Source organism: Rattus norvegicus, chromosome 14 (genome assembly GCF_036323735.1).
Source record: "Rattus norvegicus strain BN/NHsdMcwi chromosome 14, GRCr8, whole genome shotgun sequence".
NCBI lineage: Eukaryota > Metazoa > Chordata > Mammalia > Rodentia > Muridae > Rattus > Rattus norvegicus.
The window spans coordinates 31,867,760-31,891,540 of NC_086032.1; the positions used below are offsets into that span (position 1 = coordinate 31,867,760).

The window sequence follows — 23,781 nt, forward strand, 5'->3', positions numbered from 1 at the left end:
AGCCTGTCTCCACATCTGCCTTACTGCCGGGCAAACCTTTACAGTGAGTGAACCTTGCCAATGGGCCTGTGTGTGGTGCTGCTCACTCCTCCCCCCAGACCAGTCAGTACCTTGTGATGAAGCTGGTGCTCTTCACTGCCCTCTCAGAAGAACTCTTCACGGCTACTACTGGCTTCTCCATCCTATGTTAACCACCTGTCGTCTGTAGGGAGCCACGGACTTCTGACCTCCCCGAGTGTCACCACTCTCGCTTTGAACACAGCATCCATCCATCCAAGAAGCAAGTGTGTTGAAATTTCCTCTAAGCACAGCCCACACCCCACAGGTTCACAGCTATTTGGAAGGACTGCTGAGGATCCCAGTTTTGATAACGGACACGCACATAGAACTTTCTAGAACATAGAAGCTAATGCATATGGTATTGTTCTATTTGGCTTCTACGAGATATGTGGCAGTGCCTCTTCAGCACTGACTGGCTATAAAGCATCTCTCTGAGGCGTTCTTCTGCCTTTCTACTGACATTCTTTAGAGTCAGGCTCCACATATGTACTTCTCAGGTGTGTCCAGATTACTCATCTGAGCTGCTTAGCCGCTCTCAGACGCTTCAAAGTCTTCAGTGCAAGCAGCTATCAAAAATGACTTAGTGTCTGTCTTTAAGAATTTTCACATCAATAATAAAGGTGGTGAAACGTAATAGAAGCCAGATTTATTATCTCCCTAAACATATAAATTACAGCAACTGGGACCATCCAACAGCTAAGTTTGTTTGCGTTTTGTTTTACGAGACAGGGTTTCTCTGTGTAGCCCTGGCTGTCCTTGAATTTCCTTTGTAGACCAGGTTTGTCTCCAACTCAGACATCCTCCTGCCTCTGCCTCCCAGGGGCTGGGACTAAAGGTGTGGAGCATCATGTCTGGTAGCTAAGTTTCTTGATTCTTACAAAAATTATAACAGTTCATTAGGTACTAAGCATTAGAAAACAAAAGGAATAAATTTGAAAATACACTTTGCGTTGTCGATGTTTTAACGAACACACACATAGGAACTCTCCAGAATATATTAATAAAGATAAAACCTTCATGGCTGAGCGGGTCATGCCAGTGGGCCTGGACCTACACTGATACACAGTTTCATTAGATGTAAAATCATTTTATACGGCTTGGGCGGGGTTTACGCCTGTTTCGTTTTGTTTGAGACAGATCTTCCCAGGCTGCCCTTGAACTCCTGATCCTTCTGCCTTGGTCTCCTGAACACCAGGATTCTGGGCACACCCAGTTTGCAAGTGAATTTTTTCGTAGCCAACCTAAGGACAAAATTAAATGCTTAATAAAAAAAATACCACTATATTTCCATTCAGTTAAAATTAAATATGATTGACAAGCAGAAATACACATAAAATTGGCCTCTCTAGGCATCTGTGGTCTCTCTCATGTCTCTCCTCTCTCTCTCTCTCTCTCTCTCTCTCTCTCTCTCTCTCTCTCTCTCTCCCCACACACCCCCATGTTTGCATGTAATGCCAGCATTTGAGAGGTAGAAGCAGGACAATCGGGATTTCAAAGCCCATCTTAATTACACGAAGATCTGACGGCAGGCTAACCTAGGCTACCTGAGACTCGTTCTCAGAAAAGGCAACATTTTAATAAAAGCTTGAACTCAATTAGCTCTCCCTCTTATGTTTTCTGAGGTAGTGTCTCTCACTAGATCTGGAGTTCACCATTTAGGTAGACTTGTGGGCCAACAAGCCCTTAGGACCTCCACTTCCACCCCATGGGACCCCCACTTCCACCCCTTGGGATCCCCACTTCCACCCCTTGGGACCTCCACTTCTACCCCCTTGGGACCCCCACTTCCACCCCTTGGGACCCCCACTTCCACTGTTAGAACTGGGTTTACATATACATATCACCATGCCCGATCTTTTATGTGGGTGACAGGGATCCAAACTCAGGTCCCCATGCCTGCACAGCAAACACTTTATCCCGGAAGCCATCTTTGAAAGCCATTTTTGCAGCTTCCTCACAATACTTTTAAGAGCAGGAGAGTCCCAGAAACAAAAAGAGTATATTAAAATTAAGTAATTGTTCAAAACTAAGAACCGTTGATTTAGAAGCTGAAATATATACTCAGTATATTATACATGCACAATAGTTGATGGTGGCTTTGTACATGGACTTTCTAAAGTCACTTTTACTGCCTTGTGATTTTGAGACCAATCAATGCACTGTGAAGTACGTCTGTGGCTGTTAAGTCTTCATTTGTGCCTTAACAACAGCCGACACTCGTTTATAATGAAGCCTTTTTATAGTTGCACAGCTATATCGTGTCTCCTCTGAAGATATATTAAACCTTTGAGCACTCAATAAAAATGACCAATTAATCGACTCTATCACAAAAACCTGAGAAATAACTCCAAAATATTTACGTTAAAGACCAGCCAAGTCAAAATGAATTACGGGTTTCCTGGGTAAGCTTTCTTACTTATAAACCAAGTTTCAAATGGACTTCAAACAAGTCCTTTCCAAGGAAGCTATAAACCATGTGCTATACTAGGGAAAGTTTAAATGTTGCACCCACATTTACGGTTCTCTTTAAGAAATGAAACATCTGTAGCCATCAGTGGGAAGGGACCCACACAGAAGAGAAGGGGAATCAAGAAGAGGGGCAGACTTTGGGCTCCAGCAAGACTCAGGTTGAGCCCCCACATTGTCCCTCACTAACTTTGGGAACTTGGGCAAGTTCATAAAAAAGCTCATTGCGTCCTTACTTCAATTATCAAATGGAGACACAAGGCCTCCTGCAGGGGCAGCCTGAGGGCTAAATTAGAGAACACACAAATAGCTTAGTCTGGGACCTTGACCATGAGAAATACTCAGTAAATGTCAATTCTGAAAAAAGAAATGTTTCAGAGACACATAGGTGTGGGGAAGTGGGGAGACAAGGCTCCCTAAGATGTTCTAGGCAAGCACTTTACTATTTGATCCTCTAAGGATGTATTTCTATCTGTAATTTGACATTGAAATGCCAATGACGTTAGGGCTCAGAGGAGAAGTGTTGAGACCCCACCTCAGATTTTTCCTGAGTGCACTTCACCGGCCAATACTTTCCACTGGTGCCGTCATAAATACCAAAGTCCTTTAGTGGATCTCAAGTAGAATCTTTAAAGTGATATGGAAAACATGTGGGAAATCTAAACACTACCTCGAGAGTTTAGAAACATATAATTGGTGCTGGGCATGGTGATGTGCGCCAATAATTCCAGCAGGTGGAAGGCCGAGTCAGAGAACTAGTCTACACAGTAACTCCTTCCCAAAAGACCAGGGCCTGGGGACGCGTCTCAGTGACAGAGTGTTTGGGGAGCATCTGTAGGGTCCTATACCCAGTCCTTAAAGAAAGAAAATTGCACACATACTTATGTGCACGCACGCACGCACGCACACACACTCACTGTATACCAGGTGACAATGCATCTCTTAATTCTAAAACTCTTTTAAGTTTTAACAATGAGGATAAAGATAAACAGCTTCTGGATGCTCTGTTTACATTGATAATTCGCAAAGGATACGCACCTGCTGCATCCTTTGACCCTCACAAAATTCCTTCAGGAAAAAGGAACCTTACAAAGGATATTTTGAACTACTCGCCACCCAAAAAGCTCGTTACGAGGACGGCCACGTTCAAGTGCAGTCCCCCAACTCAAGACGTTGGCTGCTCCTTGTATAGAATGTATCCGGGATGAAGACCTTAACTAGTTTTCTAGGGCTGCTGAATGTCTCAGAGGAGGTCGTGATTCAGGGGCCGAAGCAGCGGGCATGTGATCCGGCGTCTGCCCCTGGCACCGTTGCTCTGGTGGCGGGAGTTGGCAAGTCATTTAATCCCGCTGCGTCTGGATTTCCTTACCTACAAATCGCAACGATAACATCTGCCCTGCGTCTGCACAAGGAGCCTGTGGAAAACAACCACACTCCACCAGTGAAATGTCCCCCTGTCCCTAGTCAGCTACAGGGTGACATCACCCAGACCACCTAAGGCTCCACGGTTCATGAACATGCACATCGACTGTGACTGTAAAAGGTAGGCGCTAGGCTTTCATGTGGGAATGCTCTCCAGTTCTTGATACATAGTAGGTCCTCAGTAAATACTCGGCACAGGGAGCCAGCTGGGCCCACATTTCTTATTCGTTTGCAATTCGTTTATCACTCAATTATTCTTTCCACCCTTAACTACTGAGTGCCACCCTGCGCCATACTAGAAGCAGACTGCGGCTTGGCTTGGCGTGGAGGCACACACCAGCAATCCCAGCATTCTGGACCTGGGAGCAGGAGGATCAGGGGTTCAAGGCCCTTCTTGGCTACATAACGAGTTCAAAGTCAGCCAGGGCTTAAATGAGACTCTGTCTCAAACCAAACCAAAACAACAACAAAAACAAACAAAACAAACAAACAAACAAAACAAAGACAGGCACACAGATTGCAAAAGCAGGCAACAATCTCAAGTCCTCCTGCTGCACAAGCGTGAGAACTTAAGTCTGGGTCCTCAGCACACACACGGAAAAGCTGGACGTGTGAAGAAAGTGCTGGGGGTGGGGGGATTGCCCTGTCAATCCAGCCCAAATTGGTGAGCTTCATGTTCAATTCTATGAGAGACCCTGTCTCAAAACCCGAGGTAGAGAATGATGGAGGACGTTAAACCGTTAGCCTCCACAAGCTGCACGGCTGAGAACAGAGGGGCACATGGGTACTAACACTCACATGAGTAGTACGCACACACGGAAACGTACATAAAACGGACAAACATTGCTACGAAATTGTATAAGAAGAAAATGTAAAATGCAGCTTTCCCGCCTACCAGTAATAACTTACGGTGTTACAGTGCTTTGTAGTTTATGAAGAACTATATAATTTTGTTTGTACCTAACTCCAATGTCAGCATCGTTTATCTTCCTAGCTCCAGAGTCAACGCTCTGTTTAGACTGAAAAGTCTTGAAAGTCTCTTGACTGTTACAGGTGACTTCCAAACAAAACCTCTGGAGTAAAATTGAAGTAATCAACAGTTAAAAATAAAAAGGTTACACTGCCAGACCCCACCCCTCAGCCACGCACATCTGTGAGTTAGCCTAATGCAACCACATAACCAATTCAAGAGACATTTTTCAAACGTTTCTTTCTGAAACCGGCCTTGAATTTCTTTTTTCTTATAGGCAATTTTCTCTTGGGGGAAAATAAAGCCAAGTAATAAAGGTGACGGCCGAGGCGCCTTCCTTTTGTTGACTCTTTAAAAATTACTCAAAATCCATCCTTGTATTCAGACACACGAATCACAGACAATGCCGAATGACCGCTAGCCATCTTATTATATAATTCAACAACTACCGCGGGTAATTTTTACGGGGGAACATTGATTTAACTGACAATTTAATGAATTGTTCATTTGCCACGAGATATCTACTAAAACCTTTTACTAAAACTGCCTTATCCTTTGTATTCTAACCACTCCCCTGCCACCACCACCACCTCCCCATCACACACACACACACACACAACACACACACACACACACACACACACCCTCCCTCACCAACACCCAATGCCAGATCAGTTTCCCGGCCTGTATTTGTAAAACCATATTAAAATTTCACAACACATGGTCACAGTTACTAGGTTTTCTCCACCCTCCCCCTATACTGAATCAACGTCTTCAAATATACATTTCTCCCTTGAAATCCACAATTCGGAAAACCTTTGAGAGTGTGCGAACATTTCACATAAAATTCAAACGTCTGTTCTTGGCTGATACTCGGTTCTTTTTTTTTTTTTTTAAAGCCATACTACCCCACCCACTGCATCCAAGGGGTTAGAGGTCCAATCTCGCCACCACAGGGCTCTGCAAGAAAGGGCGGTTATAGCTGCGGGAAAACAGCCGCGATGGGAGAAGATAAGGCGAGCCCATTTCACGCCCCGGTGGCGTGCGGTGCCCGGCTCAAGCCCTGGGAGGGAAACCTTTGTTCGCCTCTGCCATCAAACTGGTAGCTCATCAGAACTGGGGCAACAAGAGTTTGTGCGCATCGGCTCGGCAAAGGTTAAACAAAGCAATGCAGCCTGGAGACCCGGGCTGAGCGTGTCCGCGTCCCAGCTCCTGACTGGAGAGGTCCGGCTCTGCGCTGGGGACCTGGGAACCGGACAAGGCGCGGGAAGGGGCTCGGGGGCTGAGCGGGTCCCATGATCTCAGCAAGTTCCCGGGGTGCAGCCCACCCGCAGGTTCCTCCCGGAGACCCACGGGTGCGCACGCCCCACACAGATCCAAGGAGAGGGGCTGCGCCGCGCTTGGGGTCGTCGTCCCAAGACCTCCGCGGACCGTGCGAGCCCACGCCCGGGGCAAGGTAGGAGTCTCGCGCGGGCCCTGCCCGAGAGAGAAGCCACCCGCTGCCTATTGTCTGTTCCCTCGAACAGTGAGGGGAGCTCACCTGAGGTTTTGCGGAGCGCCACCCTGGAGAGAACGATGGCGAGAGCGCCGCGCGCCCCGGGAACGTCCCAACCCGCCGAGCCTCCGCAGCAGCAGCAGCTCCAGCAGTGCGGCCAGCTCTCAGGCGCCCGCGGCCTCCATTGCTCTCCCCGCTGCCACCACCGCGCGGCACTGCGCGCCCAGCCCCGCGCGCCGTGGTCACATGCTCCGCCCGCGCTCGCCTCGGCCGCTCGGACCCGTGCCCGCCCCGCCCGGGGACCGCCGCGTTGACCGCCGAGCTCGGTCGATGCATCTCAGACAATTTGCACCCCGACTGACTCGAAGCCAGGAGTTAGCCTAGGGCACCGTGTGGGACTTACCAGTGCGGTCTCCACCGCTGCAGGAATGGCCAGAGCGAGAGCTGAACGCAAGGGTCGAGGCGCACCTTGCAAGGAGCAAGGAGCCAAGACTGTCAGTCACCACTTCCTCGGGATGTAGTCCGGGTCCGGGATACTAGCATAAGCCGGTCAGTAACTTGAGTGACCTGGACCATAGAGAGGTTTCACCCAGCACGGTCCAAACGATCAGAATGGACCTGTGACTCCTGAGTCGCTTAAGTGGAAAGACGTCCCTCCAGAGAAAAAGCTGACGGTTGCTTTGCTGCGTCTCAGTGCCTTTGAACACAGTGATATCGGACGTTATTGTCCCCACTCTAATGAAATTAGATATCGACTTTGATATCTTAGGGAGAAAGATTATTTCGTCCTTTTGTGGGTTAGTCGGAAGCAATGAGACTTAGCTTCAAACTTTTTGTCATGGCTACTTCGATAGAAGCGTTGGCAATCACTCCTGCCGGGCCCTTTGGTGCTACACACGCAAAGATACCAAAATTTAGGCTTCTTAGTAATACTGAGGCACATTTCTTCTGTGACTAAAGATGCAGAAAGCCAACCTTAACATATACTCTATAACGAATCAAAGGTGCCAGTGTCCAAAACAGGACCAAAAATTTCAGTGCCGGCAGCGTTTGTGACTCAGAAGTAAGAAACTGATACTGAGTGTCCCGGTGCATGGCAGGTTAATCAACTGAGTTTTTCTGGATACATTTTGTTGTTGTTGTTGTTTTGTTTTGTTTTTTTGTTTTTGTTTTTGTTTTTCCAGACAGGGTTTCTCTGTGGAGCCCTGGCTGTCCTGGAACTCCTTCTGTGGACTAGGCTGGCCTCGAACTCACAGAGAACTGCCTGCCTCTGCCTCCCTAGTGCTGGGATTGAGGAGCGTTGTTTCATTGATCATTGCTTACACATATCCTAAACTATGTCTGCTTTATTCAACATAAGAATGATAATGAGTTTTTAGAACTTTGCTTTAGTAGCACTAGAAATTCCTAGAAGCTCAAAAATCAAACCTGGGCAGAACACAACGGGGATCTTTTTCTTGCTATACCATGCTCTTGACGATTGTGCCAAGTGCACAAGAACCACTCTATAGTAATTCAAATTCATATAGTGTGGGTTCCACTGACTTCATTTTGTAAGACAAATATGGCAATTTACACGCCATTAAATCTTCCAGAGAGTTGGTGCTCATCTTAGAATGTTCTAGTGCTGGACTTTAGGGTATCAGACCTCAAATCAGAAGCTGATAGGAAATCTTGATTATTTTGTGAGCTATTTGCCTTGGCTTTTGACTGTCACATCATATCAATAACAGCTCAGTCCATGGAATAGTCAGCAAGGAGCTGTTAAGTTTACCCTAGAATAACGGAACTTTCAGACCAGATCCTGCACATTAAGGGGGTACGGCTGCAGAGTAGTGGAAACTTTCAACGTGGCTCTATATTAAGCTGTCCTGCTTGAAAGGTGACAGGTGACAGAATGTCTTTCTTCTGACTTCTTGAGCATACTGGTCCATAGTTCATACCAACAAAATATAGAAGGGTAACTGAATATATACAAAAGAATTATACAAGAATAAACTCAAAAGTCATATTAAACATAAAGGTAAGAGCTAAGCCTATCAAATTCTTAGGGGAAAAAAACCCTCACAGTGAAGGTCTGAAGAGGGCAAGCTATAGTCACACTAGTAATATAGGCATAGAACGACATCATTTGGCAATAAAAGGAATGAAGTACCAATTAACACATACACGAGCCTTGTGTGTATGAGGGCTGAGCCTTGAGAACATTACACTGCAAGCAAAGGAAACCAGACACAAAAGAGCACGTACAGCATGACTCCCTTATAGCAAGTGTCCAGATAGGCAAGTCTCCTGCAGTAACCACAGGCCGTGTGAGGAAGGTGAGCTGAGGGAAAACAGAGAGTAGATATTTGGAATGATGAGGATGTGTTCAAATTACGGAACTGGTTCCACAACTATGGATAAGACACCACCGAATCATACAGTACCATCATATGTATATGGAATATCAGTTACATATCAATAAAGTTGTTAAAATAAAGACATTTTTAAATATTTTTTTGCGTCCGTTCGTGTGCTGGAATTAGAGCTGGATGGCATGTCCTGCCGTCATCGGTCGGCTCCGTTGTGAGATTCCATGGATCCCAGCGTAGGTCTTCGTGCTTGCATGGTAAGAAGTTTCCTACCTGAGCCATCATTGCAGATCTCCAGATAGAGCTGTTTTCGAATCAAAAGGCATCAGACATATTATTGATAATCTGATTATAGAGATTCCAGGATAAAATATACCAAGTGATAAACATCGCAAACAAATGCACATAGCAGGGCTGGAGAGATGGCTCAGCGGTTAAGGGCACGGGCAGCTCTTCCAGAGGTCCTGAGTTCAATTTCCAGCAACCACATGGTGGCTCACAACCATCTGTGATGGGATCCAATGCCCTCTTCTGGCACACAGGCGCACATGCAAATAGAGCACTCTCATATGTAAAATAAATAAGTCTAAAAACAATACATAACAACATTGAAAGTCTACCTGACAACAGATTTAAGGCAAAACTGAAAATAAAAGAAGTATGCAAGTCTACTTTATAGAAAGACGTGTTTGACTTTGTCTTTGAAACTGCTCTGTTAAGGAGAGAGAGGACGACACAGAAATTGATAGGAAAGCTACCACATGTGTGCCCAACAGACAGAAAACACGCACTCTACGATAAAACCCTGGCAATGTTCACAAAAAAGCTTTAGATAAAAACACAACAAAACTCAACAAGTTGCAAAGGTCAAAATTCATACATGCTATATTCTGTGCCCAAAAGCCAATGGATTAGAAATTTGTGTCAAAATTGTATCTCCGTGGTGGTGTGTTGTTTTGTTTTGTTTGCTTGTTTTTGTTTCTTGCTTTCAGTGCTGAGATGAGAAGCCAGGGTCTTGCATGTGTTAGGCAAATAGTCAACAATTCAGCTACATCCCCGGTCTCTTGAACCTTCCTTTTTTTCCTTTGTCTTCTCTCATGCATCCTTGACACAATCCTCCCTCAACTCCTCCCAGTGCTCCCCTACATCCTCTTTTCCCAGATCCACTCCCTTCAGAAGAGAGCAGGCCTCCTAGTGATATCAACTGAACTTGGCATAACAAGATGCAATGAGACCAGGCATGTAACCTCATATCAAGGCTGGATGAGGTAACCCAGTAAGAGAGCACCTGTCCCACGAGCAGGCAGAAGGGTCAGAGACACTTCTACTCCCATTGTTAGGAGTCCGACAAAAACTCCAAGCTAAAGAACCACAGCGTGTATACAAGGGGTCTGCCCTAGATTCATGCAGGCTTTGTGGTTGCTGCTTCTGTGAGCCCCTATGAGCCCTGCTTAGTTGAAACTTCATTTTAAGGAACTTTTGTATTAAAGATTGGCAAAGCATACTTTCCAGTAAATCACTCACATCAATCTTGACTTGTATCTGTTCTGTACCTCTGTTTGAGAGTGTGTGTGCATGCGTGTATGCATGTGTGTGTCTGTGTATTTATGTGTATGTATGTGTATGTGTGTCTGTGTATTTATGTGTATGTATGTGTATGTGTGTGTTGTATATGTGTGTGTTGTATGTATGTGAGGGATGTGTGTTGTGTGTTGTATGTATGGTGTGTGTGTATGCGTTTGTTATGTGTGTTGTGTGAATAGGTGTGTGTGTGTGTGTGTGTGTGTGTGTGTGTGTGTGTATCAGAAGCCAGTGAGATAGAAAACAAACATCAAACAATAAAAATAAAAGGTGATTCTTAGGAAACATGCATATAAAAATTGATTACATAGACTAACTAATCTCTTGGCTTATCAGCCAAAAGACACAAAACTTAAATCTTTCACAGTGAAATGAGAAATAGCTAAGGATTTCTAAATGGGATAATAATAGATTAAATGGAAGGTTTCCAGGAAGAAATAATCGTGAAACTGAAAGGGGAGGAAATGTGACTGTAGAAGAAATAAAAGAGACCACAGGTTCTTTTTCTCAAGCAGAGACACTGCCCGGTTGACTTGTGTGTCAGCTCCTACCAACTTTAAAGGAACCAACAATTTCCTTGCATGCAAAGCCATTCCAGAACACGGGGAAAGAGCAATTTCACAACTCATTCTAGAAAGCTGGAAAAATTTGAAGTAAAAGCAAGACAGTGTTTCTCACACATGAATGGAAATCTAGGGCCAGTTCTGCTGGTTAGGGTGCATCTTTTTTCTTTTTAATCTTTTCTTTTTATTTTTCTTTTTTTCGGAGCTGGGGATGGAACCCAGGGCCTTGCGTTTGCTAGGCAAGCGCTCTACCACTGAGCTAAATCCCCAACCCCTTTCTTTTTAATCTTAATAAGGTCTTTAAAAGCAAACCCAGTGGTACCTTAAGAATAAGACAGCCCAGGCAAGGAGAAGTGGTGGTAGCTGTGTAACATGGATGGGTTTGATGTCATTAAATTGTGCACTAAAACATGGCTATTGCTACACTTTGTGTACGACTCATGTTTAGGCGGCCATGTTGGTGAGACTTCATGGGTGTAGCTCCTGACATTTCTAAGAGACACGGTCTCACAGAAAACTTCCTGTTCCTCTGGCTTTTACAACCTTTCTGCCCCCTTTCCCAAAAAGCTCTCTGAGCCTTAGGTGCGATGGCATTTTGTAAACTCAGCTGGCTCCACAATGCTGTATTTTGATTGGTTGTGATTTTTTGTAATGGTCTCCCTCCATCTTAAAGAGAAACTTCCTTGATGAGGAATGAGGTCTACTCTTCCTTGTGGTCTAAGGACAGTTGTTTAGAGTACAGTCGGGGATTACTAATTCAGTAGAGCAGTGGTGCAGGTCTCCTCCAAGACCTAATCTTCATGTACATTACAATACAAAATAACATTCTAAATGTTGTGAGCAGTTCTCCGATGCCTTATCTTTTCTCCGTAAGTCCCGTCAAGGATTACCCTTGTCACAGTGTAAAGCAAGGGACAGGTCAATGGGACAAGCTCCACCCCCGTTCGTCACCATTGTGCAAGCCCAGCTCTGGCAGGAGGGCCCCTGTCCTCTCATTTAGACAGTGTCCTGTGGTCTGGCAGCTCAGAAGTGTCATCCTCAGGGCCCTTTCAGGACTGTTCTCACCGCCCCACCCACAGAGGTGGCTGTGACTCAGAATGTGCAGAGGCCAGGGCAGGTTTCTTAAGAACAGTGTGTGCAGCTTTTGGATGTACCCAAGGAAACCAGCCACCAAAAAAGAAGGCTTTTTTTCTGTGTCAGACCTTTTTTGGCACTAAGACAGAATGGACCACTCTTGAGCACTCTGATCTCAAATCAGCATCCTTCGAGGAGGCCCCAGCTCAGTAGCAATGAATGCTTTTTCTATTCCCAGATCCAACAGCACAGTTTCATAGCTCATTCCGTGGCCAGCCTGAATGGCTCGCCACCCAACCAGCTGCTGTCCTGGCCCTGGAAACAAACACATGCAGGCATCACTCTGCATCACTCTGCTCTGTTTCTGATCCACTCAGAAACGCTACGAGTGGAAGGCCCCCTAGACGTGGACTCTACCTAGGGCACATCCAGACACAGACTAGCAGAACCCTTTTCTAACTGGCTACGAGTGTGTCTGCTTCCCCCGACTGCAGAGCAGTCTCCGGAGTATTAGTTGCTGTTCTTGTTTGTGGGATAAAAGGCCTCAAAGGAACGTAAGGAACTAAGCCTTTTCTTTGGCTCACAGTTTGACAGAGACCAGACAGTGGCAGGGGTCTGAGGCCGTTGGTCACGTGACACGCACAGGCAGGAAGCTGACCCCAGCCCGTGTTCCAGTGCCACCCACATTTACGGACAGTGGTCCCTCGTTTTGCTCTCTATAGAAATTCCCCCCCACAGCCAGGGGTTTGTTTGCACGGTGATTCTAAATCTTTTTAAGTTGACCATCAAGGTTCACATTTACACTTGAGTGGCATCGCATATGGCTGACAAGGCTAAATGTGGCAAGTGACAGACACTGCCCAGGTCTGTTACCCAGTGCAATGATGATCTAGAGCCATTAGACAACAAAACCCAAAGTGGGGGAGGTGCTACAGAGATCAGTCATGGCTGATTGTGGGAATCCTACTGAGATAAGCCTTTAATATGGAACAGGTTTGCTCCCTGCCTCCGGTGGTTATATAAGGCAAGGTGCTCATTGAACTGTTTGTGTTCGAACACACACACACACACACACACACACACACACACACACACAGTCAATGAAAGGTTTGTGCTTGAATACAGATAGACAGACAGACGGTCAATGAAAGGTTTGTCCTTGAATACAGACAGACTCACACGCACACACACACGCGCACACACACACACACACACACACACACACGCACATGAAATTATGTTTTCTTCCAGATGTTGGTCCAAAACGTAGTTTTTCCTCCAGAAAGAGAGTTTCCTGTGTACGTCGAGCATCCTTGCACAACCTTGTGCATGGTCCAGGGATCTAATGCCCTTCCTGATGCTTACCCAAGAAATCCCCAGCACTGTGTTTGAGGTAAGCAGCCTTGAGGGTTGAGGAATTGTCTACCAAAGAGCAGGTTTCCTCGCACCTGCTATAGAAGAGACAGATTTGCAAAGCTAAGTGTTGCTAAGCTGTGATGTGAGCCTCCGCGTGACCGCTATCAATCTGGCCCTCTCTATATGCTTCAGGAGCTTGGGAAAAACAGACCAGACCGACACCGACATTCAAACACCTATTCACGCTCCCTATGCTGCTCGCTGTACCAGGAGTAACAGGGGCCTTTACCCCTGACCCAAGATCTCATTTCCTGTCTGCATCATGAAGCATCAGGTGCTGACTCATCACCTCGTCCATACACTCAAACCCCAGACCCACTGTTTTTAGTGTATATTGTTCTAAATTTTATATTATTTTTTATTCTAAATTTCAGCACTTTACATTTTCTTGGAACTTGCCCACTTCGTCCATTATATTAGCGGCTGCCGCTGGCTCCTCCCCCTCCTCCCTTTAGTTCTTTGATGCCTACAGTTACTTCCTCCTTTTTGTTTTAATTTTTTTGTGTGATTTTTGTTTTTAAGCTTATTGTTTTAAAGATCCATTCTTGGTTTTCTTAAACTTACTCTGCATTGTTGATTTTACGATTTCCTACTTCCTGACTTATTTTTAGCAGGCGATGGAGGTTGCTGTGTGTGTGCATGATGTTTTCTTTTTAACCTTGGGGTAATGTTTACCTGGGCGTGAGTGTCTTTCTGCTAGCACATTTGAAGTTGCGTGTCTTCTGATGACACACCGTCTGCACCCCAGATGCTTCAACATCCATTATCATCAATTCTGAGTCCCAAATAATTTCATTTCTTTTATGATTTCTTTTTTCTTCTTTTGGCTTTTTGAGACTGTAGGCTACACTGGCCTCATACCCCCTACAGCCCTCCTGCTTAGTCTCTTGCATGCTGGAATAGGATTATACACACTGCCCTTCATTTGCTCTCTTGTGAGTTCTTTCACCCACGGGAAATTTAGACGTTTCATGCTTCCAGATGCTAGAATTTCTCTCTTTTTATTTTAAAATTTTGTGTTCAGAGAAAAATAGACTCAAGCCCTTTGACTCCTAGGTTTCCTCTGTGACTAACGAATGGTCTTATGTTTGTTATTGGGAACTGAGTGTAGGACCTCATACATCTTATCGTTAGACTACTTCCTGCTGACCAGGGGCACCGAGTTCCTTGGGGGCAAGTTTGCTCCTCGCCATCAGGACATCTAATTTCCTCCTTTTCCTTCTCCTCTCCTTCTTCTTTGCCTGTGACTACTTAACAAACCACAACCAACAGCATCCAACCATGAACCAACAACCCACACTTGTGGCCCTAGCACTTATACACCTTCTGAAGAGTTCCCAGAATTCCAATTGTCACTCACAGAAACGGTCTGCAGCTGTCAAAATCATTCACCTGCTAGAGCGCGGGGCAGATCACAGTCAGCTGCTGTGGGCAATCTAAAGTAGACTCCTGTACCTTACTTGGGATTAAGATGAGAACACATCCTTCTATTTCTATGTTTTTAAAGAAACCAAGATTCTCGCCACAACGTATTTTAGACTGGCCCATTTTCCTGCAACCGTGATGTTATTTTTCCTCATGGTCGTTTTTATGAACCACACTCTCCTCATCCACTCATCTGCAGATGGGCATCCAGGCTAGTTCCACATCCTGCCTATTGTCAACTGTCAGTAGTGCGGGGATAAGCATGGAGTGAGTGTACATTTTGTGGTAAACTGACTAAGAGGCCTTCAGGTCTCTTTCTGTAGGGGTGCACCTGAGTCAAATGTTCTCGCATTTTAGTTTGAGAAGCTCCATTGCGCTGTGCACAGCAGCTGTACAAGCTAACATTCCCACCAGCAGCGTGTAAGGAGTCATCTTTCCCTCATCCTCAGGAGAGCCGCCATGCTTTCTTGATGATATTGTGCTGACTGGGACAAGCAGGAACCTCAGGGACGTTTTACCGTCACATTTCCCTGATGTCTAAGGATGTTGAGCATCTTTCCAAGTACGCATTGCTGTTTACTCTTGTGCGAGCCGCCTGCTCAATTCACTCATCTATTTATCTGGTGGCTGCTTTTGGCTCTCTGTGTTGGATGTTTTCAGTTCTTTATGTTATATTCCCCTACCCTTTCCTCTAATTTCTCCAGTCACCTTGACCTCTCTGGCATTTACGGGTCCTACTGACCCCATCTCACTTTAAAGCAGGATAAGAATACCATCCAGTGGGGTTGGGGATTTAGCTCAGTGGTAGAGCACTTGCCTAGCAAGCGCAAGGCCCTGGGTTCGGTCCCCAGCTCCGGGGGGGGGGGCGGGGGGAGAATACCATCCAGTAATAAAACAAGTGCCCAAGGCCACTGATTTTCTATGTTAATTTTGTACCCAGTTGCTTTGCTCAAAGTGACTGAGTTCTCTGATGGAATCTTCACGGTTTTTAAAGACAGGATTCTATTGTTTGCAAACGGGTAATTTGACGTCTTCCTTTCCTATTTGTATCCTGCTTTTGTCTTATTGCTCTAGCTATGGCTTCCAGCACGACACAATACTACTTATTCCCTCTACTTTTTTTCTTCTATTATTTTTACAGACACTTCCCATTCTCCAAGCCTTTACCATTCAACTCGGCTCCTTTCTCTTGGGTTTGGTCTTGACTGTATTCCAGAGTTCTGGTCATTGTGGTCATGTCTGTTTGTTCTTCCTTTGCTCAGTCTTTCCTTCATGTAGCCGTCCATCTATATTGCTGAAGCTCTCCCGCACTGCCCCACCTTCTGACGTCATATGAATGACCTCCCCCCAGCTCCTAGGTTGAATTAATCTGCTTCTTTGTATCTTCTTTCAACACATTGAACATTTTTTTTCACCAGAAATATAAGAATCAAGTTGCAGCCACTGGACGGAAGATGGAAGGAAGAAAAGCAGAAGTTGCTTCCAGAAGCAGGGCCGCCCCAGCCCTATCTCTGACTGGTTCAGGAGGAGGCTGATTGAGCTATGGAGCTCTCTCTAAAGTAGACCATATATGAGACACAAAGAATGTCTTAATAAGTATAGGAAATTAAATTAAGTCCGTATATTTCAGTCCCTTCCACAGGAGACAACTCAAGCTTTGTCCTGTAAATCTGGTCAAGGGCAAGACTGTGTCTCTTTCGTAGAAATTCTCCTTTTTCAGTTGAGTGTAGGAGCGCATGTGCAGGTTTTCCTCGAAGTCCTCCAGGTAACTACAATGAAGTGAGCCAAAGACACTGACCTGAAAGGACTGATGTTAGAGCCAATGGTAGAAAGGCAGTGAGCCACGTGGTCGGATCTTCTAACCGGGGAGGGTATGAGGTGTGTGTGGTGAGTTTACAACGAGCTGGGAGGGCGGGTGCATGGGGTAACAGTGATGTCAATCAAAATTATCTACCGTGAGAAGACAGAGTAACCATAGACACGCCAGTGTACCCACTAGGAACTCTGATATAAACTCTTGTATTTTGAACTGAACGTAAAGGAGTTATTTAAAAAGATGGCTGGCATATAAGTTAAAAGATTTCCCCAAGTCTCCTTATGATAAAATTTGATTTGAATAAATTGTTCTTAATTGTAGAATTAAAAATATTACTAATATAAGATTATAAAACATGCTGGAGAAAAGGAGAAAGTAAATTGACTGGTATGTTTATTGGTAAGTCTATAATCAAACTCCATGATTTAAAATTATTTAAGATAAAAGTAAAAACATCTATAAAAAGAACATTCAGTTTTTAAATGATAATCACTTTAAAAAAACTGTAGTATGATGGTTATAAAATAACGAGTTTGAAGGCAACAAATTTATATTACAGCGAACACTAAAAGTGAACATTTAAGAGAGTGTGCCTTGCTGTTGCTTTGGGAGAAAGGGTGGAGACAAATATTTTATCACATGTCTCTATTACAAAACCTTCCAAATGATGTTGTAAATGGTCTTTTTTTTTTTTGTATTTTGCTATAAAACATGAATTTACTCAAAGGAAATAAAATGATAAAATTGTAAAAATGGTGGGAGAGTAAGTCATCCTATACTCAAATACGCAGCAAATTCTTGCAAAGGGAACATCGGGAACATGCAAGGTGCCCTGGTTACTCGGAGGCCTATGCCCCTCAGGGACGTTCACACTGAGCAACTGTGCTAAGCCAGGGGGAAGCTGCCTTGCCTGCCCATGCTGACTTTTAAGTTCTTCCTCAGTCATGATGAGATCTAGTTTTAAAGGATTTTCTTCAAATGTGAGCAGTTGGTATATGGTTAGTATTTGTATCTGACATTTTATTTTGTATTTCTGCTCTTGTCTAGGGGTTGGCACACCTTAAATTCTTTGGAGTTCTAACCTTGAAAGTGGAATTGTAAAAAGCTGTTCTCGGTTTATATGCCAGGGGAGGGTGTCTGCGCACTATTCTGAAAGACTGGGTAAGTTATGCAGGACTCAAGGCCACAAATAGGTGTTGTCGGATGCACAGTGGGCTTTTAGCAAAACCACTTTTCTACATTTACTTCATATGCTTTCATATTCTGAAGTTTTAGACTAGTACACTGAAGAATTTAATTAGTAAAAAATACACTCCAAATTTTTGTTTGATTGTTTTACAAAACTCTGAATATATTTTAGCTTAATTCTTAAAAAACTGCATCATGTGGAGAGCCACAAGACAGCCAAGTAAGACCCACATAGATAGACGTGCCTCCCACTGCCGTCCTTCCTGCTTGCACTCATTCATCCAGCGCTCTGTAATGAAGTCACTAGGTGGATTCCCTCTATATCCAGGAAAAGATTTTCAAAGTTGATGAGAATATGAGTAATTTTTCAAACAGGTAACTCAGTTTGTTGATCTCTAATAGGTCTGAACTTTCAGAAATAACAAAAACACCTCAAGAAAAAAGATATGCTATCGGTTGAATTTTTGGTTTTGGAAATTGTAGTCTGAATGAGAAACATATCCCATATCTCAGATCCTTGAGCACTTGGCCCCAGTTGTGAGGGGTGCTGTCTGGGGAGGTGTAAGAGGGGCAGATTTACTGGAGCAAGTGTGTCCCGGGGGGAGGGCTGATGGAGAACACAGGGTCTCCTGACTTCCTGTTTGTTCACTCTCCGCTTCCTGTTGTGTGCTTGCTGCCGCCGCCTTGTGCACTTGGTGGACTCCTGGCTCTCTGGAACCATAAGCTCACTTAAAACCCTTTCTTTCACATAAAAAAAAATAATAATAAAAACGAGTTCTGCCAACAGACCAGACGTAAGTAGACTGCCTGTACGAAGGACAGCACACGTGGATTGATGCCACGCGTAGGAGAATCAAATGGGTCATGCTCTGACCTCATCATGCCTTGGGCTCCAAACAGGCATGAAAACCAAACATGTCTACATAGTGCAAGAGTAGTTACATGCATACAGTGTGGTTCATTAAGGCACAGATTACTACAACATAATGTAAACACGTTAAATTAATTCATGGTATAAACACATTTTAAGGAGTAATTTTAGTTGGGAATAATAAAGATTCACATATCACATCACTTAAGCTATTAATACATATTCTGTTTTTTTCACATATGAAAATATACATAAGGCTCTTTAAAACTAAACATTTTTACATAAATATCCACTGATTTAAATAAAGGCTGACAGAGGTATAATTTGTGTCATTGTTCATGATTCGCAGGAACAAGTACTTCAAATATCTCATTACTCCTGTGTTCTTATGAAAATCCATGTAGAAACTCACTGAAAACCATAATCTGAAAGGTAAGTGAAGACAAAAATTAGAGTCACTCAATATATTAATAAAAACTTAAGTTCAATATTTTTACATTACAGTCTCTAATAAAAACTTGTTTCCCAAATCTCATCATATTTGAGAAGCATCACTCTACTTCTTGAAGAACTGTTGGGCACGTGAAGAAAAAGACAGGAAGAACATGGTTGGTTTGCTCCGTCACAGATGCCCTCGGTGAGCCCGTGTGGTACTGTGGGTGAGAAAAGCCCACATTTGCTCCTCTCTTCCCCTGTGCCTGGCAAAGGCTCCCCACAAGAACTCATGCAGTGAGAGGTGATTGCTGGTGCTCATGAGGAGACTAATGGCTGAGGGCTTTGGGGAAGGGGCTGCTCACCAGGCACTGGGTAGAGGAGGAAAGCTAAGGGCCAGTTACAGGTGCTAATGATGGATCCGCTTGTTAGGCCTCGTACTAAAGCCCTGCAAGGCCCCAGTGGACTAGGGCTGGAGATGTTCCAGAGAGCGAAGCACCTGGCAAATTCAATCAAACCTGGGAAGAAATCCTTGTGGGATCCTGGGTTTAACAGCAGGAAGGTCAGACGCACAGTTACCTCAGATGCAGTTACCTGGGACTGTGATTGGCACCTCATGAGGGGGTGGGGAAGTCTTGTCCACTGACCCTTTACCAATGGGATCTGACACTGTCTTCAAGGAGAATAGAGTTAAATTTTAGGACACCTAGTTGGTGTGTGGTGGAGAATTAACTGTCAGAAGGGTTGTGCTGAGTTTGTGAGTTTTTTTCCTATCTCCTGTGGTGTTAATAAAAACATAATAAAAATAAAATTAGGTTATCTATTTTTACTATTAGAGAGACACTTATCTGAGAAACGATTTCATGTGTATGCGATTTGTGTCTCAGTGCTCATTGGGGAAATCCTTTAAAATTAGATATTACTTAAGAAACATCTACAAAAGGAATTATTGGTTAATAAATGGATTGCAATACGTTGAGAATTAATTATCAATTATTGCAAAACTGTAACTTGTGAAACGTTAACAGCAGTAAAAGTTTCGGATGCATGTGGACTAGGAGGCTATAGTGATAACCAGCGTGGGTGCTGGTGGAGGCGTGGCTGGCCAGAGCCTGCAGCACTGGCAGATGGGAAACAGCGGAGCTCTGTGGGACATGGTCTGCAGAGGTGGCCTAGGGGGTAAAGTGCTTGAGCTGAAGAATTCAAAGAAAGGTAGAGTTCAGGGCTTGCTGGCTAACCAATCTAACTGACATGGAGAACTCTGGTTCAATGGAGAGCCCCTGCTGTAAAGAGTAAGGCGGAGCTTGACAGAGGACATTGGCATTGAGTTCTGGCCTTCGCAGGTTCACATGCAGACCAGCACGTCACACATGCACATACACATTTCCTATGAGACACTGGGAATGAGCACAGGCGCCTGCTGATGCTTGGTGAGCAGTCTACCACAGGGGAGGGCCCACGCTCTTATGAAGCCCAAGCATCCCAAGTCCCCTTCATTATCAATGAGTCGCTTGCCATGTTACTTCCTGTTTCTTTCCCATGGGTTACAGCTGCCTTTTTCGAGCCCAGCTGACGGGAGAGGCCAGCAAGTAGAACCTTGAGATGTGCAGGCCACGGGGTGTGAAGAGAAACGGCTGTCCTGGGCAGTCTGTAAAGCTGGATGATGCTCCAATAAAGTTCACTTTATGGAAATGTGCTTGGCACCTGTTCCGAGGCAGTGTAACAAAAGGTAAACTGCCACCCCAGCAACCTCAAAACAGCCCAGTACCTGACCAGATGTGAGGGTGCAGTGACTTGGGTGACAGGAAAATAAATGTTTTAAGACCATAAACATTCACGCAAAAATGCAGCCATCAACCATCATTAGACCAGCCCTAGACACTGGCCTCAGTATGTGAAGGCACAGAGTAGCCCTTGTTTGTGACGGGACTTGGAGCCTCTGAGGAAATGCTAATTATCTTCTGCACACAGAGCTTCTATTAAAAGACACAAAGAAAGGCATCACCCCTGCCTCCATGAGGGTGCTCCCCACCCACCCACAGGGAGTGGGGGGTGGGGGTTTCCGGAGGGGAAACTGGGAAAGGGATAACATTTGAAATGTAAATAAATATCCAATAAAAAAAGAAGAAAAGAATGCATCACTTTGAAGAAACTGACCCAACCATTTCTGCCAGTGAGTGAGTCTGCATTCTTCAGTAACTATCTGTCAAAGCCAGGGTCTGACTCAGGCTTCTCTCCTATCTCCAAGGACTGAGTCCATCTCTTCAACTCGGCCTCAGCCAGAGGCATCCTAACATCAACTCCTTGGGAACAGGCCTTCATGTCTATGGAAACTTGGAAACAAATGGTGTCAGCAGTTTCAGTCCTCGGTCTCTGCTCAGGAAGCTCTCCTGACAGCTGGGAAGATGCCTGTCAACCGCCGAGTGCAAACTAATGGTTTACGTTTACATCAGGACACTCCACAGGGCAGCAATAATAACCAGCCACAAGCACACGTCACTGGCTGGACCTCACAAATGCACCAGAGAATAAGAAACCAGAAACGTACAATTTCACTGATAAAATCCAAAAACAAAGGAAAAACAATCTATGCTTTAACGATTAAGACAGCTGTCGGTGAGCAGAGTTTTCGTCTAATCTTTCTTTGTTTTGGTGCAGGCAAAAGAGCTGTGTTTAGTGGAATCCCAGTGAACCCGGCACCTTTTCCTGACTGCCTGCCTGTGGGAGGCAGGGTCCCCTGAAGCCTAGGTGGGCCTCAAACTCATGCTGCAGCCGAGGATGACTTTGAACTCCTGACCTTCCTGGCTCCACTTCCTAAGAGTGGAGAAAAGTTTTCTGAACTCATTTTGAGATCTACTGCGATCCCTTACTCTTTCCATGTCTGGTTCCTGCATTTCCTGTGTGGCTCAGACGTGGCTGAGGCAGCTCCATGACAGACAAGTCTTTCCCTCAGCCTCTCTGTATCTACCCTACATTCAGGACACAGATCAGAGTCTCCATCTGCATGAGATGCCACCGTCACAGTTTGTACACCCTGCCCTAACTTTCAAAGCTTTCTCCCACACTGTCACCCCACAGCCCGCCATCCCTGCCACACAGAGTGCGCTGCACCTCGTGTGCTCTGTCTCTGGGCCTGTCCCACTTCACCAGCGGTGTAGCTGGTTAATACCATCCTGTGACATCTCCTATTTCTTAGCAATTGCTAAATCCCCGACTCGCCTGCAGTGCTAAGAGTGAGCCCATGGTTCCTGTGTGCTCCTCCACAGACCCATCCTTCTAGCCCTTTCCTTTCTATTCTTTGCTTTGCTTTATATACTTCTGCCAAATCTGCAGGATTAAGAAGAGGTTACGTTCACTTTGTGTGTGTGGGAGCTTTGTGCCGGTTCCTGTCCAGGGCAGCAGGTAAAGCTGACACACAGAACTGCACAGAGCACATGCTTGGTTGATGCAGTCTACAACTGCAGGTACCGTGTAACCAACCGCTGTGCCACAACACACCGGACATGTCCATCGGTCCAAACACCTTTCTGAGCCATCTCTCCCTGACAGGGATGGTTCCAACTTTTACAACTACAGATGCTTCACCCGCCCTCGGTACCTGGTGCATTCCTTTCCGATAACTATGCATTTATATGCTCAGGAGACTGCATGGGCGATCTCAGAGTGGAGCTCAGAGGCGACGTGGGAAGACCGAGTCGGCGCAGCTCTTGGATTGCTCGCTCTCTGAAAGTGAAGGTTACATGACGTAAGCACCACGGACGCCTACGGCTGTCTAACACCTACCAGTGCAGTCAGTATTTCCATCACCCTTATTTTACTTGGGGCCTCACTACGTCACCCAGGCTATCCTGGACTCAGAGGCTCAAGTGATTCTCCTGCCTTGGTCCTCCCAAGCAGCTGGCGCTGCACGTGGATAGGATGCCTGGCCTGGCCTTATATACTTCTGCTAAATCTGCAGGATTAAAAAGAGGTTAAGTTTACTTTGTGTGTGTGTGAGCTTTACCCGGAAGCATGTCTACGCGCAACACACGGTTCCTGTACAGGGCAGCAGAGGGTCAGTTACGGATGGTTGTGAGCCTCTGTGTGGGTACCAGGTCCTGGGGAAGAGCAGCCAGGGCTCTGAACCACTAGGCCATCTCTCCAGCCCCAATTTGTAGTTTTTTCAGGAGTGTGTAAAATACTTAAGTTAATATACATTAGAGGAAATTGTTCAAAGCAATTATGCTATGGGCTTGTCAGAACATTAGGACATTAACAAATAACATATAAAGACAGAACAATCACAGTGGTATATCTGGTTTAAAGTTAGGATACCAAATACTCATTCAGAAGCATACAAATCCACATAAGCCAGCCAGGGCAGCGTGTGCCTGGGATCCAGCACCTGGCGAGGCAGAGGCATGAGGAGAGAGATCTTGTCTCAAAAAAACCAAACCAAAGCAGACAAAAAACAAAACCAACATACAAATAAAAATATTAATAGTGATTCTGGGAGAACTTACTTTCCTCTTTATGCTTTAACTGTGTATGTATTTCTCAAGTGTTGTGCTAACATGCGGCTTCCTTACCTTTTACCCATCTTCTGCAGCATCTGGTGCAGCTCAGCACCTCAGCTCCCTGTCCTGCCCTTTCCTGGTTCTGCTTCTGC

General features: G+C 45.1%; 2 protein-coding genes across 4 annotated transcripts in view; both read right to left on the reverse strand.

Moving 5' to 3' along the window:
- Cracd (capping protein inhibiting regulator of actin dynamics) overlaps positions 1-6,632 on the reverse strand; it is a 236,064-nt gene extending 229,432 nt beyond the window's left edge. Inside the window, exon 1 of the mRNA NM_001427853.1 lies at positions 6,459-6,632. The gene's annotated coding sequence lies outside the window, so the exon portion shown is untranslated. The remainder of the gene's footprint in view (positions 1-6,458) is intronic.
- A 10,382-nt stretch (positions 6,633-17,014) lies between these two features.
- Positions 17,015-23,781, reverse strand: part of Cep135 (centrosomal protein 135) — a 65,277-nt gene continuing 58,510 nt past the window's right edge. For 2 of the 3 annotated variants that reach the window (XM_006250874.4, XM_223341.10), the window contains exons 25-26: positions 22,732-22,856; positions 17,015-19,126 (exon numbers count right to left, since the gene is read on the reverse strand). In XM_006250874.4, coding sequence (XP_006250936.1) covers positions 22,754-22,856 — 103 coding nt within the window. In that variant the 3' untranslated portion in view covers positions 17,015-19,126; positions 22,732-22,753. The remainder of the gene's footprint in view (positions 19,127-22,731; positions 22,857-23,781) is intronic. The other variant, NM_001398887.1, reaches the window with a different exon arrangement.